The 19,883-nt window shown below is 42.5% G+C and overlaps 1 protein-coding gene across 49 annotated transcripts in view; it reads right to left on the bottom strand.

The window, feature by feature from the left end:
- The window catches only part of Afdn (afadin, adherens junction formation factor), a 128,813-nt gene extending 110,038 nt beyond the window's left edge, over positions 1-18,775 (bottom strand). For 48 of the 49 annotated variants that reach the window (XM_087641060.1, XM_087641772.1, XM_087641374.1 and 45 more), the window contains exon 1: positions 18,505-18,775. In XM_087641060.1, the coding sequence (XP_087497186.1) occupies positions 18,505-18,609 (105 nt within the window). In that variant the 5' untranslated portion in view covers positions 18,610-18,775. 49 annotated transcript variants of the gene reach the window in all.
- Positions 18,776-19,883: the final 1,108 nt, after the last annotated feature.

Genomic DNA, 19,883 nt, shown 5'->3' with positions numbered 1-19,883 from the left:
TAAACATCAAATGTGCACTATGTCAGCTACCATCAGTATCATGTGCCCACTCCATGTCAGGAAAATGGCTCTATAGGTAACTATTTTTCTTAAAGAAATGAACAAAGGGTAATAATAATAAGTACTAGAACACATTGCTAGAAAGAAAAGAAAACCCACTAAGGGCACAGGAAAGAATTTCTAGAAAGAGACAAGTGTCACCTGGGGGCAGGGAGAGGGAGAAGAGGAGAAGGAGAGGAAGGAGGGAAAAAGAGGGGTAAAGGGAGAGGAAGAATGAGGAAGGAAGGAGGGGGTGAGGAAGGAAGAGGGGAAAAGGAGGTCGAAGAAGAAAGAGGGGTAAGAGGGGCGAGGAGGAAAAAAGGCAATAATCAAAGTCTTTTGTATGCAGCACAATGGACAACTGGTTTCAGCAAGGAGAAACAGGAGGGCCTCAAGAAAGCCAACATTAGCCTGACCTAGATGCACACCTTTAATCCCTGCAGTTGGGAGGCAGAGGCAGACAGACTCTGAGTTCCTGGTCTATGCAGCTAGTTCCAAGGCAGCCTCAGCTACACAAAGAAACCCTGCCTTGAAACACCAAAAGAAAAAGGAAAGGAAAAGCAACCATGAGGTAGGCTGAAAGCAAGAAAAAAGCAAAAGTGAAATGAGTCAGAGGCACAAAGAAAAGGGGACTTCTTCAAAGGTCAGGGTAGAAATCGATATTGTAGTGGTGGTGGGATTCGGCAAAAACAAAAAGCAAACAAAACAGAACAAAAACTTTAAAACTAAAAAACAATAATAAAATACAGCCAGGTAAGGTAAGTCAGTAATGCTACAAATTCAGATGCAGAGACAAAAGGATCAAGAGTTTCAGCCTTGACTAAGAAAACCTATATCAAAAAAACCTATTAAAAATAATAACAAATGAACAAGACCTTACCCCTGATGTAGGTTTCCATTTGTTGTTTTGAGACAAGCTCTAACAGAGTCCAGATGCACCTCTAGCTGACTAAGGCCTAACATGAAGTCATGATTCTCAAGCATCCACCTCTAGAATGGTGAGCAGCACTGAGATTCAATCCCAGAGCTCCTGAAAGAAAAAGCCTACCCTGACTGCCTCTCAAGAGAATAGGAACAAAACAACAACAACAACAACAACAACAACAACAAAGAATGAGTGGAAATGAATGGAAGTAGGGAAGAGGGAAGAGAACGTAACCCAGGGAGAAATCAAGAATGGCAGGAAAGTTCCATGAGCACAACACTTCAAAACCAAAAGGCCAGGGCTGGAGAGATGGCTCAATAGTTAAGAGCACTGACTGCTCTTCCAGAGGTCCTGCAAATCCCAGCAATCACATGGTGGCTCACGACCATCTGTAATGAGATCTGATGCCCTCTTCTGGTGTGTCTGAAGACAGCTACACAAATAAATAAATCTTTAAAAAACAAAACTCAAAAGGCCAGCCTGGTGCCAGGGTAACATACACCTGTAAATCCAGTACTCAGAAGGCTGAGGTAGGAGGATTCTAAGTGTGAGGTCAGGAGTGCCTGATTCTATAAAAGGCACTAGTGAAAATACTCTTAAAGGAATAAAACAGATCATACACAGGACAAAAGAATGTTAGGAATATATGCACTACAGTTCTCTAGAGGAACAAAACCAATAAAAGTAGTATGTATTTAAAGGGTAGCCCAACAATGGCTCAAATACACCAGATCTGCTCAATCTGACAGGCTTAGCACCTCAGGAGTAGCAAGCTTAAGGAACTAAAGGCCTGGTGCATTCCTGGAGAGTTGTCAGTTTTCAGTCTACATTGGAAATCCAAAGAAGCTGGGCGGTGATTATCACCAAAGGAATGCAAAAGCAGAAGCAGCAGCAGCAGCAGCAGCAGCAGCAGAAGCAGCAGAAGCAGCAGCAACAGCAGCACAGTAGATGAATTTGCCAGCAAAAGTGACAGCAAGCAGGTAAAAAAGCAAGTTTCTTTCTCTCACCTCCTCTTATTTGGGCTGCCACTAGATGATACTGCCCACATTTAGTGTAGATTTTCTATCTTACATAACCTATGAAGAAAAGCCATGACAAGGATGCCCAGCAGTTTATCTTTTAGCTGATACCAGATCCAGTCAAGTTGACAACCAAGTCTAACCACAACAGATTTCACTGAAACATAACAAATTCTAATAAACAGTACCACCAGGGAGCCAGAAAGCGAGGGCTTCCCAGAGTATTAAAGAAACTTGACTTAACTCAGCAGCAAGGAGGAGATCTTGGGAGGTATGCCTACCTTGCCTGAAGAACAGCAGGGACTCAACAGCCCCACCCTTTCAGCTCATTGGAAACTCCTGAGTTTGCTGTCCTGGGTTTCTAGTCTCGGGGCCATCATTTCACTCTCAACTACACCTTGGCTATAGCTCCCTGACAGTCACCCTGAATTCCTGGCTCCCATTACTCTTAACTGAGTCGGAAGTGTCTAGGAAACTCACAAGTACTCAAATTAGATAAATGCTGAAAAGAACTCTTTCCCACCCCCAATTCTAATGTACCATCTATACTTTCTGCTATGGTTAACAATGTCATTGCATAGCTGCGATTTCCATAAACTCCTTTCTGTCAAACATTTTCTCATATCTCATAGAGTCTAAATTTACTTCTTCATAACCTTCATTTTCTCCTTCCACGTGAACTATATTACCTCAACTCATTCAGGCCACTGTCTCACTCAGACAGGTGCGACGTGGCCCAGGTCTCCTGCCTCCAGCCTGAAGAGCTCCTGCCAGCTATACACTCCAGTGTCTTAGCTAGCACCAGTCTCCTCAGCCCAACTAGAGTAGTACAGCCACAGTCACATACAGGTAAGTAACATTTCATCTCTAACTTATACTGTGAAAACAAGTGGCCCAAGGCAATAGACGCTCTCACAGCGGTGCTTCTTTTTGTTTGTTTTTGTTTTTCCAGACAGTTTCTCTGTGTGGCCTTAATTGTCCTGTACCTCACTCTGTAGACCAGGGTGGCCTCGAACCCAGAGTGCCTCTGCCTGCCAAGTGCTGGGTTAAAAACATAGGCCAACAACAACCAGCCCTGTTTCTTTCTTAAAATAATGCCTCACTCTGGGAGCTGGGACCAAGGCTGAAAGGATAAGGCCTACCTAGAACATCCTAATTCTTGGAAGACAAAGAAAGGGAAGCATTGCATGAGACTCGACACTTCTGCTCTTTCCCGGGAAGTAACAGAAATAACTTAGTAAAGCCTGATACCCACAGAGAAACATTTAAAATCCTTTTACAGGGGGCTGGAGAGATGGCCCAGCGGTTAAGAGCACTGACTGCTCTTCCAGAGGTCCTGAGTTCAATTCCCAGCAACCACATGGTGGCTCCCAGCCATCTGTAATGGGATTGAATGCCCTCTTCTGGTGTGTCTAAAGATAGCTACCGTGTACTCATATAAATAAAGTAAATCTTAAAAAAGAAAAAATCCTTTTACAGGGAGAAAAGCAAATCACTCACTATGAACAATCACGGACCTACATGAACTCAACAACTGTGAATACCTGTCACACAGTTCTCCAATGCCCCTCAGTCCAAAGTGAACTCACCTGAACGCATTGTGCTCTCCCACACACAGTCCCCACAATGCTGAGAGAGCATGACAGTGCAGGTAAGTCACAGCAGTAAGTGCCTTCTGCCTAATCCCCACAACTATCCCAATCTCATCTGAAAACCCGGTTTATAAACATATCCCACACCCCACTACCTACATGAAGGAACTTTTTGTGGGTAGCCATACTAAAATCAAGCTCCACAAGAAAAGGATCATGTGTCAAGTGTCACAGTCTCACTTGTACAGTAGCGTACAGTAGCAACCTGTCTACTATGTGTGACTACTAAATAAGTAAATATGAAAATAGAAACTAAGTGAGGCCCGTGTGTTAGGGGTGGCACCCAGATCTGTTCTGCTACTACTCCATTTATTATTGGGCAGGGTACACTTCTCACTCTCTCCTCTGAGACCACAGGCTTTCATCTGAGTAAACAGCCTCTAACAAAGCCTGACAAGAACAGGTTCTCAATCAGTCTGTCTGAATGAACAAAGACTCCTGCACCTACGACAACTCCCCATAATCTGAAGGTAACCTTTAAATATTCATTTTTTTTTTTTTAGCAGAGCTGGGCCATTACAAAACAAATCAAAGAAAAGGGAACAAACGCTTCCTCACTGTAGGAACTCAGTCTATGATCTAGGCACCAACTACATCTAAACTTTCTGCTGCTTACACACATCAGCTCATGATGTAAATAAATGAGCACTGTAAAGTACAATCTGCAGTACATCTCTAGAACTGAGCAGGTGATACCAACTACCTACATTAGTAATCAAACACTAACAATCAAAGCCTAAGACGTCACTGAATAATAAAATGGTGATGCACCTAAAGCATTAGAAACTCGTTCCAAAGCTGCAACCTGGGAAGAAGCAGTGCTGACCGCTATGTGCCACTTCATTAGATAAATAAATAAATACAAAATTTACGTTAAAAATAGAACTTTATTCAAGAATACAAACCACAAGACTGTGGTTTGAATATGCTTGGCCCAGGGAGTGGCACCATTAAGAGGTGCCTTTTGAATAGGTGTGGCCTTGTTGGAAGAAATGTGTCACTGTGTGGGTGGGCTTTGAGACCCTCCTCCCAGCTGCATGGAAGCCAGTCTTCTTTAGCAGCCTTCAGATGAAGATGTAGAAAGAGCTCTCAGCTCCTCTTGTACCAGGCCTGCCTGGAGGCTACCATATTCCCTCCTTGATGATAATGGTCTGAACTCTGAACCTGTAAGCCAGCCCTGATTACATGCTGCCCTTTATCACTCTTCACAGTGACAAAACCCTAAAACAATACTAAGAACATTCTTTTAACACTTATTTAGTGAGATTTGTTCTTGGGGTAAAATTAAATCTGCAAATATGTTATTCTTAGAATACTTAAGAAAAGGCCTCTTATTTATAAAAGAAAGGCATGGAGAAGGCCCTGCATTTCTGCAATTACAATTTCTACCACTTCAGTGGCCTCTGTAGACTGCAGTCCAACTAACTGCAGAAGTAAACAGCTCTAAGGTTTTGGTTTTTGTGTGTATGTGTGATGTTTAATATGTGTTATGGTTTATTTCTGTGTGCATATGTGTGCTGCATGCCTGCATATAGGCTAGTAGGTCAATATTTTCCTCAATCCCTACTTATTTTGAGACACAGTCTGGCACTGAAGCACTGAATCTGGAGCTTACAACTCCAGCTGCACTGAGTGGTCAATGAGCATCAGGATCTGCCTGTCCACCCTTGCACCGCAGCATCAGGGTTGCAAATGTACAGGTCAGCTTTTACATGGGTACTAGACATTCAACTCACTTCCTCAGGCTTTTGCAACAGGTCGTTACTTCACCAACCGAGCTGACTCCCCTGCCCAAATCATAATTTTTAAATTGCATGTGACTCTGGGTCCTGTCCAGGACCTGAACTCTCTTTGTCTTGAGTTCCCACAAGGCATCTGGTTTTTGCCTGTCATTTAGTAGCCATGGCTATTATCAAATGGACTGTTATGGTAAATAATACTAATTTTAGTTCCTAATGACCTCAAAATATAGATTTTTAATTAATGTACTACATATTTTTTTAGAATTGTTGCTAATTTCTGTTCCCAATCTATAAATTAAACTTTACCATAGAGATGTGTTATAAAAAGTTAATATATATAGGTTTGGTACTATCCCTGGCTTTAGGCTTCCACTGAATGAATAAATTCTTAATGAACCCCTACCAACCAGGGAAGCCAACTGGTTTAGCTTCCCACCTAGAAGTTTTCTCACCAAGCTTTACTAATCTTACACAAAGAAAACAACAAAAGCTCATCAGTGGGCTTAAGTTTCAGCAGCTCACCACTCGCCTGCCCAGTGTATGAAATTCCCTCCTCTTTTGGAACCACTCATATTCATCTGTATATAGTAAGAATCTGCTAGTCACAATCAAATACTGCCTACGAACAACTTTTCTAGAATTCAAGTGCTACCTGGAGAAAACTGATACACACACACACACACACACACACACACACACACACACACACACAAATTTTATGAAGTCAAATTTTAACAGAAAAAATAATCAGGGACTAAGAGTCACAGAAGAAAGAGGGTATCTTGTTTCCGGTGTAGCAGTACGAGGGAAGGAAGAAGGGAGTCATTACAGCGGATGTCAGACACTGTCCCACAGCACTGTCAGACTCCTTATCTCATATTTATTTTCTCTTTCTCCCTATTCCATGAGCATAGGGAGTTTCAGTAAAGCTACAAAGTTTCCCTCACACATCCAGCACTCATGCAATTCTGGCTGCTGTATAGGAAACAAAGTAACTTCTATACTCTGCCTGAGTTATTAAAATATGGCATGTATCATCTGGGCTAAAGACAGAACCATCTATCTCAAATAAAGACTGTAACAGAGCTTTACAAGTCAAGATAAAAATCAATAAACTACAGACTGACTGCCATCAACTGAATGACCTAAGTTCAATTCCTGGAATCCACATGATCAAAGGAGAACTGCCTCCTGCAAGTTGTCCTCTAATTCAAACGTGTGACTGCCACATACACATACACACACACACACACACACACACACACACACACACACACACACACACATATATATACACACACACACAGAGTAAATAAACAAACAAAATTTTAAAAATCAATACACTCAGCCAGGAGTGGATTACAAACATAGTTAACAGCCAAATGTCATCAGACTACCTGCCCACAAATCTGTGCAACACAACTGACTGGCTGTATTCCCTCACAAATTATCTAATCTACTCTTACTCTACTTTCTCTTCCATTCACAGATGCAAATAGCAAGAGCCCTACCTCCCAGGGTTGTCAGGAACACTGAAGGAGGGAACACAGAGAAAGCACTCACACAAACATCAGACAAACAGTGGGCCTCAGGAAGTGTGGAGCGTTGTTACCAGAATAACCTGGATCGGTTTTAGTAACTAAATTCTTGGCAGAGAAGCAGCTAAGAAATATGATTCATTACTGGCTAAAATGGAAATGATTAACCAGATACAACATGTACTCTCCTATCCCTAAGTAAAATAAAATCCTACAAGAAAATCAGAAAAGGCTTAAGAATTCTTCAGACAGCATACCACTGAATACTTTGTTACCTTTGCTTCTAATATTATTTTCCAAATATCTAAAACATGATTTTACAATAGAAAAAACATGCACCTTTAAAATACATAATTTACTACAACTAACCCTTTCAGGTCTAACAGTATTCAAGAATACTAACAAACAGCCAAAACAAAACCAACAATAATATTCCCCAAAACAACAATTTCATGAATAGAATATTTTAAAATTTAAACTGTAATGATCAGCAAATATAGAATAAAATCACATTAACTGTACAATGAACTCACCAAGGTCATCTTTGCCAAACATTTTTAAACAGTGGAAGGCCTCAACATTAGAAACAGTGAAATCACTGTCCATGGTACTCATGGCTGGCTCCTCCTCTCAGATAAACAGGGCTTGTTAGATCTAAAGAGATCTTATTACAAATTCATGTGCTTAGAAATTAGAATCCCTTGTCTGAATTGTATTATCCTTATAAATTAATGCTAAATAATAAGCTTATTTCACTAAAAGGTTAAAAATAGTACATAGTCAGAACAGTTCAATAATGCTGTCTATAATATTAAATATAACAAGGACATGAAGAGCCAAAGAAACTTATATACACCCAGGAATTAACAGTATAATATAATGTTGTGAAACAAGTTGCCACTAGATTAAAAGCAAGGGGATCTTAAATGCTGCCAGTCAGAAATTGAAGTATTACAATTCCAAATGCGCATGATAGGTTTGGGCATATAAAAGCTGTCTGTGCTTGTCTTTTTCTCAAATTTTACTCCAAGGGAGAGAAAAAAATGCCACAAGTGGGCACTAAGCTTCTCTGTTTAGAAGAGAAAAAAGGTCTGTTTTGTCCTATTTGTGTGTGTGTGTGTGTGTGTGTGTGTGTGTGTGTGTGTGTGTGTGTGTGTGTGTGTGTTTAGTTACCTGTTTTCTAATGAGAGGGAGAAAAAAAGGTGTGGATTTGAGTGTGTGGGGAGGTAGGAAGGATCTGAGAGGAGTTGGGGGAGGAAAAGCATGATCAGAATATATTGTATAAAAAGAAATATTCTCAAAAAATAAAGGTCAACCAGGTATCTAAGACACAGTCTACATTAGACAAGGATATGTGGCATCCTCCTTACACTATACTGTGGTCTGGGACTAGAAGACTTGAACTAGCAATTACACACATAGGACTGCTTGTATCATATCTACAAATGGGTTAGAATAATAAAATTTGATGGTCACTACTATGGCTAGGTGTGGCCAGCAATACTGAATAACAAAAATGTTAAAAAATGTTTATATCACTGATAACTAAAAATTAAGAGTATTTTAAAACATAGAAAATGAGGAAACTTGTCTAAAATTAACATTGACATCTACTGTCTTTTAAGTCCTATGTCCATTTAAAAATATTAAAAATTATGCTATAGCCCCATCTAAAATTTTCATGCAGAGATCAAACTTTAGAATACTACTTATTTTCCTCCTCCTCCTCTTCTTCTTCTTCCTCCTTTTCTTCCTCCTCTTCCTCTTCCTCCTCTTCTTCATCTTCATCCTCATCATTGCTGTAGTGCTAGTGATTAAATCTAAGGACTTTGTGGAGGATAGGCAAGTACTTTAATCACTGAGCTATATGTCTAGCCCCCAAGACAAAAAAAATTAAAGCCATCTCTGAATATTTTAGAGCATAGCTTATAAATTATAACCTTGCCTCAAACCTTGAAGTATTCTGTGGCTTTTTCAGGTCATCTGAATGATATTTTTGTAATAATAGTTAAACAGTATTAGCCTCTCCCGTGTGTTGGCATTTACACAGGTGGTTAAAACTTACAATGAATAAAAGTGACAGTAACTTGGATTTTATACACATCATGTTGGTATGAGGTTATACAATTTCAAAATGAAATGAGCTTTTAATATGGAAAATTTCCTACAGTGGCCATGTTGTTGCTTCCTCTACTAATTGCATCAAAGAAACTACACACAAATCAAGAGGAGCAAAGCAGCAAGCTCAGGGTTTTGTGCAGAGTGATGCTATCACATAACTTCAAGGTATCAGGGTTGGCAAGGACTTTTTAAATACAACACCAATGGTACAGAAAATAACCCCTAGTAACTACATAGAAATTAAGTTTCTGTTCAGCGGGGGCTGACGAGATGGCTCAGCAGTTAAGAGCACTGGCTGCTCTTCCAGAGGTCCAGAGTTCAATTCCCAGCAACCACATGGTGGCTCACAACCATCTGTAATGAGATCTGGTGCCTCTTCTCATGTGTCTGAAGACAGCTATAGTGTACTCATATATATATATATATATATATATATATATATATATATATATATATATATATATATATATATATATATATATAAAAGTTTCTGTTCAGCAAAGGCAAAAATAAACAGAGTTAACAGACAGCCCATAGAATGGGAGAAAATCATGACCTGCTACACTTCAGACAAGGACCTAATACCCAGAATTTACGAAGAATTGTAAAAATTAAATACTGAGGAAATAAAATCTCCAATCAACAAATAAGCAAATGAAGACAAGATGGTTTTCAAAAAAAGAAAAGAAATACAAGTGGCCGATAACTATTTTTGACAATGTCCAATATCTCTAGTCATCAAAGAAATACAAATTAAAACTGAGATACTGCTTCCCCAGTCAGAATGGCATCATTAACAAATCTGATAAGTGTTGGAGAGCATGTGGAGAAAAGAACCCTTATCGCTAATGGTAGGGGTACACACTAATACAGCCAATGAAGAAATCAGTTTGGAAATTACTCAAAAAAGTAAAAATAGAATACTATGGGGCCCAGCTATTTCATTCCTGGGCATGTACCCAGAGAGGTTCACACTCTACCACAGAAATATCTGCACCCTGGCTTTTCCTGCTGCTGCCTTATTCACTATATCAAGGAAATGGGACAACACAGCTGTCCGATCAGCAAGTGAGTGAATAATAGAAATATTGGATACATGAAAACAGGACATTTCTCAGTTCTAGAGAAAAATTTAAAATTTTGTAGAAAAGTTGAATGGAATTAGAATACTAAATAAGGCCAAGTATTCTCAGAAAGAAATAAAACAAATGTTCTCCCTCAAATATAGCCTCTAGACAAGGATATGTGTCTGTGTAAGCAGATATATCTGTGGGGATAGGTACACCATGCAGGAAAGAGAACAAGAAAGGCTGCGTGTGGGATGAAGGGACAGTGCAGGAGTGCAGATAATGAACACAAGCTATGGGAGAAGATAGAAGCTAATTATTTTTCTAGTTCTAAATCTGTTATGGGTTTGGTGGTGACTAAGTACATAAAATATATTCAATACTAAAAGTGTAAAAATTAATGTGAAGCCTCGCATCTGTTTCACATGCCAATTCTAACTGAATATTAACATCAGTAAGCTGTATAGAATTTGGGCCTGATTTATTTGGGTGTGTGATATTTGTACTTATTTACAAGATTTTTTATAATAAAGATCACTAAAACATAAAGAAAAAGAAAACAGTGGGTCTTCAGGCAAAGCTGCTTTCTAAAGGACACAAGAAAGACACAAGTGCTCTAAGGGTTAACAGGCATAGGGCAGCATTTACCTGATTTCCTTTGTTTTTTTTTTTTTTCAAGATTTCCTTTGTTTTTACTTTATGATTTTTACGTGTACATATTTTGTTATAGATCTTATGCTTGCACCTATGTCTGTGCACTCCATATGTGCAGTGCATGCAGGGGCCAGAGGAGGGCATAAGATCCCTTAGAACTGGAGTTACAGACAGTTGAGAGCTGCCACATAGGTAGGTGCTGGGAATCAAACCCAGGTCCTTTAAAAGGGCAACCAAGGCTCTTAACCACTAGGTGTCTGTCTCTCCAGCCCCTGCTTGATTTCCTCTAAAAGAGCACATGAAACCAAGCAGGAGAGAACCAGGAGATGCTAACCAATAAAACAGCCAAACAGCAAATGGGCATGCTTTTCTCTGGTCATCAACTCAAACTCTGCTAACTTGAAAGTCAGAGATGTTGTGTTGCATTCTCCGCAACAGTTCTTCCCAGCCTGGAAACAACCTGTGCACATTCCTCAGCACGGAGCTGGGTTCCTCCAGAGCACATTCTCAGCTTTTTCCCTTACCAAGATGCAAGCTGGTTTTAAAGACACACACAGAGACACAGACACACACAGACTGAGTAGTCTGTGAAAAGGCTAGCAAACTCCAGCAAGTTCAAAAGGACAATAAATAAAGACAGATCCACCCGGTCCACTCAGAAACTACTTAAGAGCTAACAGAAACAATGCCAGTGCATGCCTGCTGCAACTAACATCCAGCCTAAGCCACGGTGTGCAGAATGGTTGCTCTAACTTCAATGTAGTTGCATTTACAAGGAAAGAATATTAGATAGATAGATATATCCAAAGTAAAAACTTGTCAGTATAATCAATTTCCAAGTCTCCAAATAACTTCATTCCTGTCACAGACTTATAAACTTGAGTAATGCAATCTCCTATCTTTCAACTTTTAGGCTCAATTTCCATTAGGAAACTATTCTCCAGTACTGTAAGTAAGCCTTTTGTCTGTATGTCTATTTTCACTTTATTAAGACATTCCCTCTCTACATTTAACCCACCTGGAACTGATAGAGCATCAACGGGATGTACATAACACAATTCTTAGTGCCTATCTTAGTACCATTATGTGGGTCATTCACATATGCAAACAGAGTGATTTTTGTTGTCACTGTTACTAGAACAAAATCCAAACTAGGAATAGGGGGAAAGAAATCTAAGCCAGATAACCTGAGACCAGCAAACATAGTCAAGTGCCCTTGCTAACTCTGACTACTTTAACCCACTTTTAAATTCCTACAAGCTTGGGATCAAAGCTATTTCCAGAACTCACATTTTTCCGGGTTTCATAGTATCTGCATGTACAGAAGAAGGTGTCTTGAGGATAGGGCATGAATTTAAACATCAAATTTATTTGTTCAATTTATGTTACACCTTATAAACAGAACATACTTGTAATTCTATATAACATTGTTATTGTGCTCATATTTTTACTGCAACCTGTCATATGAGGTCATTTGTTGACTTTTCCACTTGTGATAAGACTATTTTGGATTCTGCACCATTTTGGACTTTAGATTTCAAATTGAGCAAAGATAAGAAAAAATGTGCTCATGAATAAAGAAAGTCCATCACTGATAACATGCACACTCCTGCAGTCAACCCACTTGTTGTCAAAAGGCAGCAGCAGGCAGACTACCTGGGGATTTTTCGGCCTTAATAGAATGTCAGTGCTAACATTTAATCCATCCAGAACTGATAAAGAATCAATGTGATGTACGCAGCACACTCTTAGTACTATCTTTCAAGTATAAACGCAAGACAAGTACATACACTGATCCTTGTCCCAAGCAAGCATCATCTACATAGTTGAGCTGCATCTGGACATAGCCTCTGCTGGGAAACTAACAGAAATCCCAATTTTCTGAACAAAACACAATCAATACTTTCCCTAATGTGAGCACAACTCTCAAATATTAAATCATGGTAGTTTTTTAGCAATTTCCATCTTATTCATAAGAAAGGAAAGTAAGTTTATATCTAAAGAGTTGCTTCATTTTCTGACATTCATTTCATTTCTTTCCCAGAGTTCAAGTCTGGCAAAATTATTTAAAAACAAGTTAAGCCTATGCCACCAGAGCAGTAACTAATGTTTAGCAGTGATCCTCAGATGACAACTACTCAATTCACCCATGATAACTTAATAAACTTGTTTCTTAAGCTTCCACCAACCTGGCACCATATCCTAATATGGTTCCTTTTTTCCAATGTTTAAGACACTTCTACTGTTATTCTACTCTTGTCATTTAATCACAATTAAAATTCCATAAAAATCTACAGCTACAAAATGTATATTCCACTGGGCCAACAAACTGCATAAAGTTATTTTCATTGGCACAGGAAAGTGAATTAATGAATTAAAACTGGTCTAAATGAAGTAATTAGCACTAATACCAGTACTGTATCTAGGTGGCCAAGCCTCAGCTGACGAGGGGGTAAGTCAAGTCTCTGCTCCATGACCACATGACTGTGTGCAAACTTACCAACAAAGACAAAGCACCCAGAAAACAAGGAGCTACAGAAACCACTGACAGAACAGTTCACTCTCTCTCCATGTTGAAGTGAAGGAACATTTCATTAAAGTGGACACAGGTGTGAAAGGCTCAGGCCGACCCATGAAGGAACGTTTCACTGAGGCAGACACAGGAGAGGGGATGCTCTTCTAAAGCAAGCATGTGAACGAACACAAGATGGAGTCTTTGCTAGTGACATGAATGCATTGGTTCACTTTACACTGTGTGGTTGAGCTGCATTTGTCAGGACACAATAGAGAGAAATTCACCAAAAAACTTCTGGTGGGGGGTTGGGGATTTAGCTCAGTGGTAGAGCGCTTGCCTAGCAAGCGCAAGGCCCTGGGTTCGGTCCCCAGCTCCGGAAAAAAAAACAAAAACAAAAAAAAACAAACTTCTGGTGGTGTGCTCTAGTTTCTTGCTACTCAGACTCAGGCTGATTGGATGGATGGATGTGTTGAGGTAAGACACGTGCTGAAGCAAGGCACGTGGAGGACAAGTGATGTTTGGAGGGTATAAATAGAACTCTTCAGTGACAGAGACAGAGCTTAACTTGCTGGTACAGCTAGCTGTGGGTCTGATCTTCACTTTCCTGAGAGAGGCACAGCTGAGAAATTCTGGTGTTCCTGCTGGTTCCTCCTGCTGACTGGAGCCAAGGCTAAAGCCTAGCTGTCTCTGCTAGGTAGTGCCACCGCTGCTGATTTGTGTTTGCTCTCCCGACTCTACTGAGCTAGACTGCTGGTGTATCCATGAAGCGTTTACAAGCTGCCACTGCCTGCTAACCTGTGAACTTAACGGTCAATTTCCAGACAACACAGATGGGAAGTGCTCCAAAGAACCTTTCTAAACAGGTCCACTTCCCCCATATCCTTTCTTTTCTACTACATCTGGTGGGTGGTGGGCTGTAAGAGAAGGTTAAAGCATTTAAGAACCATCATTAAAATAAGATTTAAAAAAATTAAAGTTACAGGCATTGGCAGTTCTCCTAGTTCCACTATGTGTGAACTTCAAACAGAAATGCAGGATATAGAGAATTTACAGAAGTCAGATGTTTGGGAAAACTGGTTTCAGCAGTTCAACCATCTAACAATTACACATTAACCTGTTAAAATATTTCTGGACAATGCCACCATCTGAAATTAAGTACGTAAATGTAGACAAGAGCTATATAAACACAAAAATTTACATCAGTTATTACAGGACATAAGGACTGCAGAGAATTACAACAATCACTACAGGTCAATAAGGGGGGGCAGGAGGAAGAAGCACTGGCTGAAGGCTGGTCTGTGCTACTCAGGAAGACTCTGTCTCAAACAATAACAATAAAAGTAAATAAACGACAGAATGGCTGAGCATAGTGGTACAGGAGCACTTGAGAAGCAGAGGCAGGCAGATTTCTGAAAGTTTAAGGCCAGACTAGTCTACAAAGTGATTTACAAAGTGATTTCCAGGACAGCCAAGGCTGTTAAACAGAGAAACTCTGTCACGAGAAAAAAAACAAAAAAAAAAAACAAACAAACAAAAAAAAAGAAATAAAAAACAAAAAAAGAACTAAAAAGGAAGGAAGAAAGGAAGGAAGGAAGGGAACAGGATGCCTATGAAAATTAAATCTCACCAATAACTACCACCTGTTTCATCTACGGTCACAGAAAGATTTTCATCAGGACCAATACTTAAACTACAACTGTTACCTTCAAAGTTTTCAAATATAATAAGGTTGCATGACACAGCATCATTACACCCTAAGTGTCAGTCTGGAAAAAGGATGTAGTTAAAATAAGCTATGCAGTTACCACCTCTTCTCCTGAACACTTCCTAGTCCACCTCTTAGTCCTAGTCCACCTAGTCCTCCACGTTGTTTTTTGCACACATCTTTTATAATATCATCACATGACTTCTCAAGATTAACCAAGAAATTAGAATGAATCATGTTCACCTATAATAAAACACATGTGGGTGTATACACAGATTCTGGGTTATTTCTCCCCAGAGGCAAAAAGGCAACAATGAATTAAATAATGAATGACTGAAAAGTACCTCATAAAACTAACGTCAATAACGTAGCAAAGTTTATCAGCATAACCTTTACAGAAGTACGAACAACTTTCAATGAACTTGTATAAGTTCTTTGCCAGGAAGAAAGACATACACAAAGTAAACTATATTCAATATTTCTTTATGCTTACTAAGTACCAATTGTGAGAGACAGCAATTTTGCCAGAATAAATCTTAAATTTCTTGCATTTGTGTAATGAGAGGGAGAAAAAACAGTGATTCTGATGACAAGTCTTGGTAAGACCTATGGATGAGCAGAGAAGCCTTCTTCTTAAATGTACTAGGAAATTTAAAAGCTTCGAAGGGGCACTCTCCCATTAAAAATCATCAGAAATCCCTGATTTCGTTATAAATCCTCAGAAATCCTAATTTCATTATAAATCATCAGAAATCCCTAATTTTAAAAGGAAAAGAGAGTCCCATAACGCTTTGAAAAAATGTGTATTAGTTTCTATAGTGGCAAAGGTATTGATTCAGCTTAACATCAATCTCCCAGTCATAAAATGTTCACACTGAGTTTGGATCATTAACTTTCATTTTTAAGAAGTACACAAGACCCAAGTAAAGGGCTGACTGAAAATTGCTCAACAACAACTTGCTGGTTCACAGAACGTGCTCCCTTTACACAGAAATGTGAACATACAAGAAAGTGCAACCTTAACCAGGATGAGGACTAAACATACTCTACTTTTCTTTAAGGGTAAATCTAATCCATGTTTATCATCTTGCTCAATATAGAAAGCAAAGAATTATCAGTGGTTATCACAGCTGCCAGACACAACCAAGTCACAGGTGACTAGTGGAGTTTAAAATGTGGCAATTGACACTGAACACTGTACCAAAATAAAACACTCATCACACTCTTACAAACATGCATAAAAGACTTCCCAATTAAACAAATACAAGGCTTCAATCTTCGACAGATCAACTTCTGCAGTGAATCTTTTCAATGGTTAGTGAACATCTACAGGGGTTGGTGTAATTCGTATCCTCTTGTAGAAAACTGCTTGACTTTTAACAGCCGAATGGAATAAAAAACAAACAGAGGGTGGTAAAACTGTTCAGATTCAGCTTGGATAAAGCAGGCTGCAGCCACTGGCCTTACACTACTGCTTTGGAGAACTCAGAACTCGGCTTACTTTTATGATGCAGTGTGCTAATAAACTTAGCTTCAAACTGAAGAACAGAATAATTTTAATAGTACCCAAAGATTCTCTAAAATACAAAATAGAAAATGTGAGCTAGTCATTACATCATAAAAAGACATTTTGAAAACAAATTAATTTCATCATGAAAGGCTTTCAATCACAAGTTGTTTCTAAAAATAGCAATGTTCAGATGTAAGGGAGGATAATCTAGCATGAAAAAGGCAATTTCACCTTTAATTTTTTTCATTGTCTACACAACTCTTTACCTGCAGAAAACTGCGGGAAGGGGGAAGCATCCCCCAAAACATGCAACTTTAATAACTGTTCACCTCTCCAAAGTGATAGATAAAAAGTTCCAAATAGATGCTTATAAAATAAAATCCATTCAAATCTAAAATATTTAATTTATAATGTTTTAAAGTTAACACCTCACTTTAAGACTAAAACACTAGGCTGAATGTTACTTCTCAACAGAGACAAAAACTCGGGGGGGGGGGGGGCGACAGGAGAATTCACCTGACTAGCAATAGTTTACTTCCAAAGTTTATCCTACCATTAAAAAAAAAAAATCAAGCTAATTATTTTGAAAGACAAGATAATGCTGAGACTTTAAATTGGTTGACAGCTCCTTTCTAAAGAATCGCTTGTAAGGCTTTGAATGAACACTAACTACACAGTAAATTTGCTTACTAAAATACAACTCGTAAAATCGTTACAGAAGATGAATTATGAATCAGGAGTAACTTAACACCGGTGTTCAAATTGGCAACGAGAACCTAATAATTTACCTTAGCTTGTCAAATAGGGCTCGAGAGAAAGGGTTCTAACTAGGTCAAGTATGCTCACAAGAAGGTGAGAGGAAAGGAGAGGGAAACCTGCCTTCCTCCACAGGCAAAATTAAGTCAAAAGGGTCATGCATGAGAGTCAATTCGAAGAGATAGCTCAGATCTACCAAGAGTGTGTTCGCAGCTAAGCGCTGGCTGCTGTGCTTTAGTCAGCCCCTCTTACAACAATTCAAAGCCAGAGCTATTTCCAGATCTGGCACAAGTCTAGGGTAAAGTGTGGGGTCGCATGGAGCAAGTCTGCCCAGCCACAACTTAACCAAAGGCCCTTGGGCCCGCTGTCACAGGAGGCTTCCCCGGGGTCCCCGCCAGCCACGCAGCTCCGCCCGCAGTCTCCCGGGTACCAGCCGGCTGGATACTTGCCCTCACCCCACCCACAAGATAGTCCAGAACTCTTCCCGCACTCCCGTTGCGTACTGCCAGAGCACCGGGCTGGAGCAGGGGTTATCGGTCCGCCCGCTGCGCGCCACCGTGCCCCGCCAGGCCCGGATGCACGAGCGCCGTGGAGCGCACGGGGCTCACACCACCGCGGGCACCGGCCGGTCACGTGGCCTCGGAGGGGCCGAGATCCGCGTCCCGACTGTAGGAAGACGCCATCAAAGAAACCGGCCGCGATGAGCGCATCCCGCAGGGGAAGGCCCACGGCCCGCACGGTCCGCGTGGGGGACCGGTGCGTTGCCAGGTGGGGGCCCGGAAGCACAGGTGGGTCGTGCGGGCACAGGTGGGCGGCCAGGTGCAGTCCTGTGGGCGCGAGCGGGGCCTGAGGACACAAGTGCGTGTCCTGAAAAGGGTCCCCGTGACACAGGTGGGGGTCTGAGGACACACGTGGGTGGCCAGGCGGGGTCCGGGGGACACAAGTGCACGTCCAGGTGCGTCTCCGCACGCAGGTGGCCGGCCCGCCCGCTGCAAGGGCTACCAAGTCGCCCTGGACCCCGCCCGAGCGGCGGGGCGCGGCAGGAGGCGACAAGGACGAGCGCCCCTAGGGACCCCGCTGGCCAGCACGGTGGGCGGAGGCCGAGGGGACAGGGCCGCGGGCGAGGGCGGGTCCGCGGGCCGGCAGGCAGGCGGGCGGGGGAGGGGCGGCCGCGGGACCCTACCGCGCTCTGCCTCCCGCGGCCTCCGCGTCGCCGGCCCGCGCGCGCCCCCTCCCCTCACGCCCCGGCGGCGGCGCTCACCTCGGTCGGCTGGCTGATCTCGAACAGGTCCAGCCGGTTGGCGTTCCAGTGGTGAATGATGTCGGCCAGCTTCCGCCGCTCTTCGTCGCGGCCGCCCGCCGACATGATCGCGGCGGCTCCTCTCCGCGACCCGCTGGGCCGGAACACCTCAGGCCGCCTCACCACCACCACCGCCGCCGCCGCAGCCGCCGCGCGTCCTCCGCCAGGCTCGGCCCGCGTCCGGCCCGCGCCGCCTCAGCCCGCCTCAGCCGCGGCCGGTGCGCCGAGCGCCGCCCCCCGCCCTCCCGCCGCCGTGCGCGCCCGCCCGCCGTGCGCGTCCCCGTGAGAGCGCGCTGCGCACCGCCGCGCCGCTAGGTGCTGCCCCGTGGTCGCGCGCGCGTGCGTGCAGGGGGCGCGCCGGGTGTCTGCGGGCAGTACTCGCTCTGTGCCGGCGCTGTGAGTCTAGACTGGAACCGCTTGGTCCTGAGACCGCGTTGGGTCCGCCCTGGGTAGGCTGAGGTGTGACGAACTTGCCAGCGAGCGGCCGGGCGGCACCCTGACGGGCGGGGCGGCCGGGAGCTGCCTAGCCGGGTGGACAGGTGGGCGTGGGCTGCGCGGCCGGCGGAACTGGCCGGCCATCCCGCCGCGGCCCTGACGCCTGGGCTGCGCTGGCTGCTAGGGTCAAGTCCCAGCTGACCTTTCTCCCGAGGAAAGATAAATTATTATGGTTGTGTGTGAGCGTCAGTGCAAATGTTTTCCGAGTCCTCCTCCGGCTCAGGGTGCCTTTTGGATCCCCCGCATTCCTCAGCCCCTGGCAGGGAGCGGCGGCGCTCTTTGTGTCTCCGGGGAGCGCACGCCACCTCGGGGGAAACAGCGAACCCGAGTTAGAACGGGGAGAGACATAGCTTCCCCTAGCGTGAGATTTTTAATCTTTTAAAGCGCCCCGGTGAACCTAGAAACCCAAAAATTAATTTGAACAGCAAATGCTCTGGGTTTTACAGACGTTTGTTTCTTTGTCTTTTTTCATTGCCTCTTCCGTGCCAAAAATATCTGTTCGCTGGAGAACACATCCGGAAAGAGCTGTTTTCCCCTGTTCATCCAGGTAAAACTGGTGTTTGGCATGCTCTGTGGCATGCTCTAAGGGAAAGCCTTAGGAGCTAAAAGAGTAATACACTGTATTTAACACGACCTCTTTACTTCTGCTATCTCCCTCTTCCAGTGAGAAGCTATGTTTGTCTCTCTACCAGTTGGATTTCTTCTTTTGTAGGAAAGAAGAGCATCTGTCCCCCAGGCTGGGCTTTGTCTTCCGTTGCTTTGCGACTGCACTAGCACAGCAAGGCTACATAAGGGGGCCTTTCAGCAGAGGAGCCTGGTGTTGAACTCGTGCCATAGGGAATGAA

This window comes from Rattus norvegicus, chromosome 1 (genome assembly GCF_021556685.1).
Source record: "Rattus norvegicus strain SHRSP/BbbUtx chromosome 1, alternate assembly SHRSP_T2T, whole genome shotgun sequence".
In the NCBI taxonomy this organism is placed as follows: domain Eukaryota; kingdom Metazoa; phylum Chordata; class Mammalia; order Rodentia; family Muridae; genus Rattus; species Rattus norvegicus.
This window is presented reverse-complemented; position numbering and strand designations above follow the sequence as displayed.